Below are 12,241 nucleotides of genomic sequence, written 5' to 3' on the forward strand. Positions count from 1 at the left end.
GTGCAAGAGGACACCTAGGTCTCATTAAACATTCCCCTCTCTCGGCCTTTCAAGAATAATCTGCCTTCCTGTTTTTGCGACCAAAATGGATAACCTCATATTTATCCACATTATACTGCATCTGCCGGGCATTTGCCCACACACTGAGCCTGTCCAAATAATGCTGCAATATCTCCACGTCTGCCTCACAGCTTAGGTTAGGTTAGGTTAGGTGAAGGTTAGGTGAATTGGCCATGCTAAATTGCCCGTAGTGTTAGGTGAAGGGATAAATGTAGGGGAATGGGTATGGGTGGGATGCTCTTCAGAGGGTTGGTGTGGACTTGTTGGGCCGAAGGGCCTGTTCCCACACTGTTAAGTAATCTAATCTAATCTTACACGCAGCTTTGTGTCACCTGCAAATTTTGAGATGTTGCATTGAGTTCCCTCATCTAAATCACCTAATCCTTACATTCTCTACAATGAAATTCTTGGTAGTCATTGAGTGGTCAACCAGGCTTGTCTTCCTTATTAATACTTCCAGCACTGACAAACCAGTATGATATTTGGAAATAACATTTGTTTTTAAAATATTTCACTAGGTTTTCCGATAACGGGTATATACTTTTTGAAACCATGAGGTTCGCAGTTGAGGAGATAAACAACTCGAGCTCTCTTCTGCCAAACGTCAGTCTGGGGTATGAGATATTTGATGATTGTGCAATTACCATCGATATCCAGGGATCATTTGCTTTTGTGTCAAGACCTCCAGAACATGTGGTGGAAACAGACCAGTTTGATCGCAGATATCAATCTTTAGCCTCAGTCCTGATTGGTCCATTGAAATCAGATGCTGCTATCATCACAGCCAACATTGTCAGGTTGTTCGATGTTCCTCAGGTAAAGTTACACCAATTGTTTTCTTGGATTTTTTTGATCTCTCAGACTCCCTTACCTTTCAATAAGCACAACACCAAAATACGTTTATATAATGCCTTTAATATGCCAAGTATATAGGCATTTCAGAGGAGCATTTTCAAATTGAGACACATCACAGGGAGGTAATGGCTTCACAGTATTATCCCTGGACTATTAATCCAAAGATCCAGGTAATGCTTCTAGGTTCAATTCCTACCTTGGTCAATTATGATTTTTTTTTTAAAAGTCAGAAATTAAGAGTCTAATGATGACCATGAATCCATTGTTGAATGTCAGGAAAAAAAAACCCATCTGAATCACTAATGTCCTTTAGGGAATGAAATTGGTCTGGTCTACATGTGACTTCAGACCCACAGGGATATGGTTGACTCTTAACTGCGCTGTGGGCAATTAAGGGTGGGCAATAAATGTTGGCCCAGCCAATGACGCCCTCATCCAGTCAATGATTTTTTTAAAAAAACATCAGGAGATATTGGATCACACAACAAAGTACAAAGTCAGGAGGTAATTTGTAATGAGCATTGTGAAGGGGAAAGAGAGATAAACTGAGGGGTTTTGGGAGGAAATCAAAGAGTTTGGGGCTAAGACAGCTGAAGGCAACAGTACTGTGAAGGAAACACACAATACACAAGTGGTCAGAATTGGAGGGTCACAGAAATGACCTGAAGGGTGATTTTTAGGGCTTTTAAAAAAAACATGCATTTGCAGGACATTGGCATTTCTAACTAATTTAATTCCATTGCCATTTTCCCTGGTGGTAGTGAACTGGAAGAGATAACAGAGACAGAAAGAGAAAGTAAAGGATTTGAAAACAAAAATGGTCATTTTAAAATCAAGGCATTGTTGGATTGGAAGCCAGTGAGCCCAGAGTTGATGAGTTAAACAGACTTAATATCAATCACCAACATATTTGTGTTGGAAGTATTGGATGGTGAATTAGATATAAAATGACTGATTGCGTCTTTCCATTGCAGATTAGCTATGGAGCCTCCAGCGAGGAACTGAGTGACAAGACAGAATATCCTAATTTTATGCGAACCATCCCAAATGATGAGAATCAGATTGAAGCAATTGTTCTATTGATCCAGAAGTTTCGGTGGAATTGGATCACAGTGATTGGAAGCAGCAGTGACTATGGGGAGACTGGAAAACGCAAAGTTATCTCGAGTGCCAATGCAGTGGGAATCTGTGTGGCGTCTTATGGCACAATCCCACAGAATGAATCAGAGTCAAAGCAGGAAATCATCAACATTATTGACACCATCACTGCCAATAATGTCAATGTTGTCGTCATGTTCACTGACATCCAGCATGCAGAATATTTCTTCCAGGTGGTGGTGGCTATGAACATCACTGGAAAAGTCTGGATTTTAAGTGAAGCTATATCTATCAAGAGAAGACTTTCAGCAATTCCCAACATTAAGACAATTGGCACTATCTTAGGGATTGCAGTAATGCAGGGCCACATGCCAGGATACAATGAATTTGTATTAAGGGATATCATTACTTTAAATTCTGGTATGAAACAAAGCATAAACTACACTGATCCACAGCAGGAAAGGCGAGACTGCACAGATAATACCTTCATGGCCACCTATAACCAATGCGTCCCATGCAAGACTGATGGTGTCAAGTCACTATTGGAGTATTCAGAGTGGCGCATTGAGTTTAATGTGTACTCTGCTGTGTATGCTGCAGCCCATGGTCTACATCGATTACTTCAATGTGATTCAGGAAACTGCAAGAAGGAAGGTGCCTTCCCATGGCAGGTTAGAAAATTACTAAGTACAAACTCTAATTTCAGCAATATTTAGGGTGGCACAGTTGGCTCAGTGGTCAGTACTGCTGCCCCATAGCATCAGGGACCTGGGTTCAATTCCAACCTCGGGTGACTGTCTGTGTGGAGTTTGCACATTCTCCTTGGTGTCTGTGTGGGTTTCCTCCGGGTGCTCTGGTTTCCTCCCACAATCCAAAGATGTGCAGATGAGGTGAATTGGCCATGTGAAATTGTCCACAGTGTTCAGGGATATGTAAGCTAGGTGCATTAGTTAGGGGAAATGAAGAGTAGTAGGTGAATGGGTGTTCAGTGGGTCAATGTGGACTTGTTTCCACACTGTAGGGATTTTATGAATATTCTCATGAATCATTGCCAGTAAATCTTGTTTCTATGTGGTGGCACAAAGCAAGTGATAACAGGTTGGCATCCCACTTACCACCCAGTGTTTTTATCTTCAATATTTCCAGTTTAACTAATCATTACTCATTGTGGAATAATAATAGTGTTATCAAGAATATGATGGGCTCTGCTCGAATCTTCCTTTTCAATTCACTGCCCAACAACATCAACATGCATTTATGTAGTGCCTTTAACATTGTAAACTCTTCCAAGGTGCTAAACAAGAACAGTTTCAAACACAAATTGTTTCATCCTCAAAAAGTATGTCACAGCAAACGGTCAAAGAAGTAGGTTTTTTGGAGCATCTTAAAGATAAAGTAACAGATGGAGAGACAGAGGAGTTTTGGTGGGGAACTACAGAGTTTAAGGCCTCAGTAGCTCAAAGCAACATTACCAACAGTTGAGCAATGTGTTTCTAAGGTGGGCTGGAATTGGCAGGGAGCAGAAATCTCAAAGGGCTGAGGGGTTGAATAGGATTACAAAGATAGGAAAGATTGAGGCCATATAAAGAAATGAGAACAAGGATGAGAAAATTAAAATCCATGTGAAGTTTAATCTGAGCCAATATATGCCAGTGAATACAGGAATGATGATTGAATCAGATCCTGATCCTCTTCTCATCCTGAAAGCCGTGTCTTGGAAACATCTACACTGGGCTAGAATTCCATCATCTAGCAACTTAATCAAGACATGGTTCTGCACCATCCAAATGCCAGGACATGACCATCACCAGCAAGAGGGATCTAACTATCACCCTTTGACATTCAAAGGTGTTTCCATCACTAAATCCCCAACATCAGGGTTATCTTGACCATAAGCTGAACTTGATTCACCGTAAATATCATGACTGAAGCAACAAGTCAGAGGCTAGGAATTCTGCAGCAAGTAATCCACTTCCTGACTCCCCTATACTCAACTCCATCTATAAGACACAAGTTAGAAGTGTGATGGGATTTCCCCTCTTGCCTGGATAGATGCAGCTCCAACAACACTCAAGAAGCTCAATGCCATCCAGGATAAAGAAGCCCACTTGATTGGACCATACCCACAACCTCCAACATTCACTCCCTCCACCATCGATTTACAGTGGCAGTAGTGTGTACCATCTACAAGCTGCACTGCAATAATTCACCAAGTCTCCCGTGAAAGCAGCTTCAAAACCTGTGGCTTCTGCCAAGAGGAAAAACAATGGCAGCAGCTGCAAGTGCCTTCCAACAAGAGAAAATTTAAATATCTATTTTTGACATTTAACAGCCTTGCCACTGTTGAATCCACCATAATCGATGTCCCGGTGGTTATTATTAACTAGAAATTTCACTGGACAAGCCACATAAGTATTCTGAATTAGTGGTGCTGGAAGAGCACAGCAGTTCAGGCAGCATCCGAGGAGCAGTAAAATCGATGTTTCAGGCAAAAGCCCTTCATCACGAATACTGCTCCTTGGATGCTGCCTGAACTGCTGTGCTCTTCCAGCACCACTAATCCAGAATCTGGTTTCCAGCATCTGCAGTCATTGTTTTTACCACACAAGTACTGTGGCTACAAGAGTGGGTCAAATAATCACTGCAAATCCCTTGGTGAATAGCACAACTAACTTTTCCACCAACTATAAGGTGCACATCAAGAGTGTGAGGAATTAGTCTCTGCTTGACTGGATGCATTCGGGTCCAAGAACACTCAAGACACACAACAATATCCAGGACAATGCAGCCCATTTGATCAACACGTCGTCAGCACTGTAATAATTCATGCTCTCTACAATCGATAGTGGAGGTATCAAGATGAACTGCAGCAACTGACCAAGTCTCCTTGAACGGCTCCTTTTAGACATTCAACCTCTACCACCTAGAAGGGCAAGGAATACAAAGATGTGGAAATTCCATGATCTGCAACTTGCACTCTATGCAAATTGCACACGTGACCAGTCATTGGAACTTTATCACCATTCCTTCATTGTCACTGGCTCAGAATTCTGGAACACTAACAGCACGATGGGTGTTTTTTCACCACACAGAATGTGCAGTCACCATCATCTGTCCAGGAGCAATTAGGGATGAGCAACAAATGCCAAAGCTGTCCATTTTCATGAAGGGCTGAATAAAAGAATCCAGACGCACCACTCAACTTGTGCTTTTGACTGCAGCCAATGACTAGCAATTCGGAATGGAAACTCCAACACAAACACAGTTGCATTAGAGCATTATTTCAATGAGCCACCACACACTGCAGTACAGAGGAACTATGAACAGCAAAGGAAAATCATCCATACAGCATATTCAAAAAGAACAGGTACCCAATGACCACAGTGCCAATTTCTCAACCACAAATCAAAACAAGCAGACAAAACGTGCCCAGAAACCCAAGCCACACTTTCCTACATCAAAGACATCTCAGAAATGACTGCCAGACTACTCAGACCCCTTGGCATCATGGTAGCCACAAACCCACCAACACACTAAAACAGCAGCTAATGAACTTGAAAGACCCTATACAGGCAACAAGCAAAACAAACGTCATTTACAAATACCTTACAAGAACTGTAACAGACACTACATTGGATAAACAGGTAGAAAACTAACTACCAGGATACATGAACATCAATTAGCCACAAAAAGATATGACCCACTATCACTAGTATTCTTTTGTACAGACGAGAAAGGACACCACTTTGACTAGGACAATACATCCATTCTAGTATAAGCCAAACAATGACATGCATTAGAATTCATAAAAACATGGAATTACAACCAAAGCTCTATCAGTAAACATATCAATTTGAATCCCACCTACCACCCTCTGAGAAAAAGAACACAAAATTACATCACCAACACAGAAATTGGCAGCACCAGCCTAAGGAAACATAACCACATAAATAGAAAGTGGGACACAACACCGGTGCTTCACCAGAGGCTCATTGATGATGTTACCTAGTATGATGACGAAACATCTGAAAGTGAACTTTCCAGCTTAGCGAGCAAACTTACACCCAGAAGCTCAACCTGAGCTACAAATCTTCTCAAAACTGGCTAACTCCAAGTTTTTTTGCTGGATTGCCCTACACTTGCACAATATTAAAATAGTTGTGCTCCTGGATGGATAATCCAGAGAGCTGGACTATTGATCTGCAGATATCTGTTGAGATCATGCTAGGGAAATTAAAATTCAGTCAATGAAAGGAAGTTCTAGAATTAAAAGTTGGAATTATCAATAGGACCCACAAACTTGCCAAATTCTTGCAAGTATTCATTTAGTTCATTATTTAGGGAAAGAAATTCTCCTGGTTTAGTCTACGTGTGACCCTAAAACCACTGCACTCCTAACTCCCCTTTGAAATATCCTAGCAAACCACTTGGCTGAATATGTAAGAACAATAACTAATGAGTTTGGATTGGTTCTTGCAGCCTGTGAATATGTGTCTTTTTAAGAAGCCCCAGAATACTGAGATTAGTTGAGATGATTTGGAGATGCCGGTGTTGGACTGGAGTGTACAAAGTTAAAAATCACACAACACCAGGTTATAGTCCAACAGGTTTAATTGGAAGCACTAGCTTTTGGAGTGGTGGTTGTCTGATGAAGGAGCAGTGCTTTGAAAGCTAGTGCTTCCAATTAAACCTGTTGGACTATAACCTGGTGTTGTGTGATTTTTTTACTTTGAGATTATTTGAGACATTCTCTGGTCTTATGTAGACCATGGATGGAGTATGGCATTCTGAAAGGAGCTCACAAGCTACATGACAATTTGAGGTGTTATTGACCATCTAATTTTTATCTGAATAGCCAAGCTGCCTAAAGCCCTTCAGCTGACCCTATCCTTGTCTCCGCTTCCAGCTTCTTGAAACTCTGAAGACAATCAATTTTTCCCTAAACGGAATGCCAATTTCTTTTGATGAGAATGGAAACCCTCCAACAGGATATGACATCATTTACTGGGATTGGAAAAATGAGGTCGTTTCCTTCACAGCAATTGGATCATACAAGTCCAAACCTGGACGGCTTCAAATTAATGGCTCCTTGATCAAATGGAATTCACAAGAAGGCAAGGTAATCTAGCTGAGTTCTCACTTGATTTGAGACCTGTTTCTTCTTTCAAAATAATACTTCCTTTCTTGATTTCTTTCTCACCTCCTGAAGATGCTGACCCTTGCTGGGGTGATGTGAGACATCTTTGGCCCTCAAGGATCTTGTAAAGCAGCCATTGGCCTAAACACAGAGATTATTTGATTTTTAAGAGATTAAAGCCACCTGAACCATTGGGAAAATTGATATCTCTTCAAAGAGTTAACATATAAAACTGATTGTTTTTAAAATTTGTAATCACTATTGTCTTGTTCCAAACAGATTCCTACTTCAAACTGTTCCGTGGAATGTGAACCTGGCCAGATAAAAGTTACCGTTGGTTTCCAAACATGTTGCTTCATATGCAAGGATTGTGTTGAGGGAACATTCCAGAATGAAAGTGGTTTGTATAAAGCAGTTCCTGCCAAGATGGTTTCTGTCAGAAAGGGGCCAGAGAAAGGAATGGAAGGCAGGGATGGGAGGTGGGGTGGTGGGGATAAGCAATGTTAGGGGCATGCTTCCCTCTGTTCATAACATATAATCCTCTTTCCAATTTGTCTCATAGACAAAATCCCAGTCTTAGCCAGTCCCTTCTGGAATGCAGCAGAAACAAAGGACTTTCCTGGACAGATTTATTGACAAGTTTACACAACTTGTCAGGAATTTTGATCCAATTCAAAAGATTGCAGAGACCTAGAAATGTCATCACAGAAAGAGGCCATTCAGCCCATCACACTTACATTAAAATGAGCTCTTTAAACAGACCAATCCACAGTGACTGCATTCATTTACCCTCTTCTGTATCTTCTTTCAAGCATTAATCAAATTTTCTTCAGCTTTTGGCCTCTGTTCCATGCCTGCAGTATTTAATACCTAATAAAACATCAGGGAACTTCATTAAAATGGAAACACATAATTTAACCCACCTCCAGACTTGATTTCTCCAACACAATTCTTACTGACTTCCTAACCTCCCCCTCTGTAGATTCCAACACATCCAAAACTTTTGCGTATCCAGGTACTACCACCCACTTCAGACCTGACTCCTCATCACTAACATACAGGTTTCAGAGTCACCTTGTCTCACTCTACCTCTGTGACCTTCTCCAGCATTCCACCGCACCCCACAACACTCGGGTTGTTCTGAATCCAGAATCCGATGATTTCTCTCAAACTTTCCATTCCACTTTACTGGCAGAGGCTGTATGGTCTTTGCCACTAGAATTCTCATATCCTAACTCCACCTCCAACACAATTTAATTCTCAGTTCTCTGCCTTCTAATTTCTCCTGAAAAATCATCTTTAACCCAAATTATGATAACCTCTATAGCTCTCCTCACAATTCCTGTTTGGTGTAAAGCAAATTCGATGTGCTTTGCTATGTTATGATGTATTGTTACTTAGGCAATGGAAAAAATCAGACCAACTTCTTGCTCGTGAAAGTTCTTTTATCTTCTTTTACAGAGTGTATACCTTGTGACTTAAACCAGTGGTCACCCTCAAAGAGCATGATTTGCCATAATAGATCTACGATGTACCTGAGATGGAATGAGAATATTTCTATTGTGATAGCTTTGGTAACAGGATTTGGACTGATTCTGAAAGTATTGATTGGTGCCACCTTTGTCATTTATTTTGACACTCCCATTGTCAAGGCCGCAGGAGGGAAGTTGTGCTTTGTCCTTTTATTGGCATTATTTGTCAGCTGCAGCAGCGTGTATTCCTTCATTGGGGAACCTGGTCCTGGGATTTGTATCACTAGGAAGCTGTTATTTACAGTGGGCTACACAACTTGCCTGGCATGTCTACTCGTGAGATCTTTTCAGCTTGTGCTCATCTTCAAAATGGCTAGCAAGTTGCCAAAAGCTTATAATTATTGGGTTAAATACAATGGGCAGTACATCTTTATATTTACAATGACTGTTATTGAGCTCATATCATCCTTCTCATGGATATTCTCTAAGATTCCAATTTTTGAGAAGATCAATGATATTTCCAAAACTGAAAGCATTCTGTTGTGTGGTCCCACAAATCTTCTTTATTCACTCCTGTCTGTTTGTGGACCTGTTTTTCTATGTTTGCTTTGCTTTATGTTTTCCTACCTGAGTAAGGATCTTCCCAAAAACTACAATGAGGCTAAATATATCGCCTTCAGCATGGCAGTGGTCTTGATTTCCTGGATCTTCCTGTTTTTGGTGATTTTCGCCAGTCCGAACAATTTTGTATCTCGTATTGAAGCAGCTGTTGTTCTTCTGAATACCTATTCCATCACTATCGGGTATTTCTTTCCAAAATGTTACATCATCCTCCTCAAACCAGAGCGCAACACCACTGCGTTTTTCCAAACATGTATCCAACAATACACCAGGAACAGGGAAACTCCTCAACCATAGCATTTATCAAATGTGATGTCCTTCACATCATCTATCATGGTTTTCCGGGTTTCTCATAGAGTCATAGAGATGTACAGCATGGAAACAGACCCTTCAGTCCAACCAGTCCATGCCGACCGGATATCCCAACCCAATCTCGACCCTCCTACCAGCACCCGGCCCATATCCCTCCAAACCCTTCCTGTTCATATACCCATTCAAATGCCTTTTAAATGTTGCAATTGTGCCAGCCTCCACTACATCTTCTGGCAGCTCATTCCATACACGTACCACCCTCTGCGTGAAAAAGTTGCCCCTTAGGTCTCTTTTATATCTTTCCCCTCTCACCCTAAACCTATGCCCTCTAGTTCTGGACTCCACGATCCCAGGGAACAGACTTTGTCTATTTATCCTATCCATGTCCCTCATAATTTTGTAAACCTCTATAGGTTCATCTCCTCAGCCTCTGATGCTCCAGGGAAAACAGCCCCAGCCTGTTCAGCCTCTCCCTGTAGCTCAAATCCTCCAACTCTGGCAACATCCTTGTTAATCTTTTCTGAACCCTTTTAAGTTTCACATCTTTCTAATAGGAAGGAGACCAGATTTGCACGCAATATTCGAACAGTGGCCTAACCAATATCCTGCGCAGCTGCAACATGACCTCCCAACTCCTGTACTCAATACGCTGACCAATAAAAGAAAGCATACCAAATGCCTTCTTCACTATCCTATCTAGCTGCGACTCCACTTTCAAGGAGCTATGAACCTGCACTCCAAGATCTCTTTGTTCAGCTACACTCCCTAGGACCTTACCATTAAATGTATAAGTCATGCTAAGATTTGTTTTCCCAAAATGCAGTACCTCGCATTTATCAGAACTAAACTCCACCTGCCACTTCTCAGCCCATTGGCCCATCTGGTCCAGATTCTGTTGTAATCTGAGGTAACCCTTTTCGCAGTCCACTACATCTCCAATTTTGGTGTCATCTGCAGCCTTACAAACTGTACCTCTTATGCTCGCATCCAAATCATTTATGTTAATGACAAAAAGTAGAGGAGATACTAGCACATGCTGGGTTGTTAACAGGCAACAACAATTTGCATTTATGTAGCACTGCTGATGCAAGAAAACATCTCACAATACTCCACAGGGGCACAATCAGCCAAATTTCACACCACACTACATTCGGGGGATATTTTAGAAAGGTGACCTATACTAGGCTCAAGTGGTGGTGTTGCAAAGGAGGAGAATTAGTGAGATGGAATGGCTTAAGGCCTCAGTAAGACCCTAGAGTCAGTGCCCAGAAGTACATACATTTCTTCTGCAATAATTATTATCTTTTGTAAGTTTGAGTTCCTCTGACAGGAGATCAAATTTTAATGCTGACTTTTTCTGCACCACCATTGTGATTGTTCCTTCATTGCTTTTTCCCTTATCTTGTAGAACTCCTCCATCTAAATATCTTTAGTCACCCTTCCATATAGATCAATCTTTGCACTGCTTGATTTTTGCCTTGTTATATTTATGTAATTTGCAAATTGGGAGTCCTTACTGACTTAAATTAAGGCTAATCTGAGACCCTTCAATAGATTATCCTTCCCTGCTCCCCCTCTCAAACCCTGTAAAATACTGAGAGGTAACAGTCAGTATGTAATGATTCTTTCAAAATGTAAGTTTTTGCTGTTTATTAGACTTTAACATCTTTCTGCTTCTGCGTATCATTAGTTCTCCAAATAAATTTGATTAAATAATTTTAACCTGTTCATCCTGGTCTGATGTTCTGCTTTTTAAAACTTAGAGTCAAACATTCTGGGTTTCCCACAGTACATTCGCAAAAAGTGCAGTATTCATAATAATATAAAAGAAATGCAGACTTGTATTTATGTAGCATTCATTACCGCAGGGCATTGCAAAGATTTAACAGCCTGGAGGTGCATTTTCTGTAGTAATTTGGGAAATTACTAGATAGAAATTGAGTAATACACAAGAAAGAACCCAACCCCTCACACTCCTCCCTCCCTGCCTCTGCTGAGTGTCACAGAATATTTTACATTCATCTGAGACATCAATATACATGTGAAAACTTACACTGTACTTTCATTTTTTTTAAATTTCAAAAATATACTTTATTCATAAAATAATTTGATGGTCTGTACATTTGGTCATGCCATACATATGTCAACACAGATCAGAAATTATCATTATTACATACAGGTCTGTGCATTTCTCACTCATATGCCCATATATTTAGTTGAGACGTCAGCAGAGCCCAAACGACTGCATGGGCCCCCTGTTCTTCTTTAGGCAGGCAGATGTTAAACGGTGGTCTTTCCCCACCGCGCCTTGGCGGCAGCTGCCCCAAGCTTCAGCGCGTCCCTCAACATGTAGTCCTGGACCTTGGAATGTGCCAGTCTGCAACACTCAGTCGGGGTCAACTCCTTCAGCTGGAAAACAAACAGGTTTCGGACCACCCAGAGAGCGTCCTTCACCGAGTTGATGATCCTCCAGGCGCAGTTGATGTTCATCTCGGTGTGCGTCCGGGGAACAGACCATAGAGCACGGAGTCTCTGTACTTTCGTATGATGTCACTAGGGGGCAGCATATAGATAAAAAATAGGAAGGGGTCTAGGATTGCTCCTTGAAAGACACCAGAGGTAAACTCTGTTTTAGTGCATCTTAGTTGTCAATGAGTGCAGACAAGGAGCAAGGGTGACCTCAGGG

At 41.3% G+C, this 12,241-nt stretch overlaps 1 protein-coding gene across 1 annotated transcript; it reads left to right on the top strand.

Moving 5' to 3' along the window:
- The first annotated feature begins 612 nt into the window (after window positions 1-612).
- On the top strand, window positions 613-9,540 carry LOC132829806 (taste receptor type 1 member 1-like). The gene is made up of 5 exons (XM_060847170.1): window positions 613-876; window positions 1,890-2,684; window positions 6,920-7,132; window positions 7,430-7,616; window positions 8,612-9,540. Exons 1-5 carry the CDS (start codon window positions 613-615, stop codon window positions 9,538-9,540), a joined length of 2,388 nt encoding a protein of 795 aa, XP_060703153.1.
- The last annotated feature ends 2,701 nt before the right edge of the window (window positions 9,541-12,241 follow it).

The sequence above is a fragment of the Hemiscyllium ocellatum genome, chromosome 30, assembly GCF_020745735.1.
Source record: "Hemiscyllium ocellatum isolate sHemOce1 chromosome 30, sHemOce1.pat.X.cur, whole genome shotgun sequence".
NCBI classification, from domain to species: Eukaryota; Metazoa; Chordata; class Chondrichthyes; order Orectolobiformes; family Hemiscylliidae; genus Hemiscyllium; species Hemiscyllium ocellatum.

Excerpts from the sequence above, each read along its gene's own strand:
- LOC132829806 (XM_060847170.1), top strand. The coding sequence starts at position 613 with ATGAGGTTCGCAGTTGAGGAGATAAACAACTCGAGCTCTCTTCTGCCA. Across the intron at positions 2,685-6,919 it reads AAGGTGCCTTCCCATGGCAG|CTTCTTGAAACTCTGAAGAC; the intron begins GTTAGAAAATTA and ends CTCCGCTTCCAG. Across the intron at positions 7,617-8,611 it reads GCCAGAGAAAGGAATGGAAG|AGTGTATACCTTGTGACTTA; the intron begins GCAGGGATGGGA and ends CTTCTTTTACAG.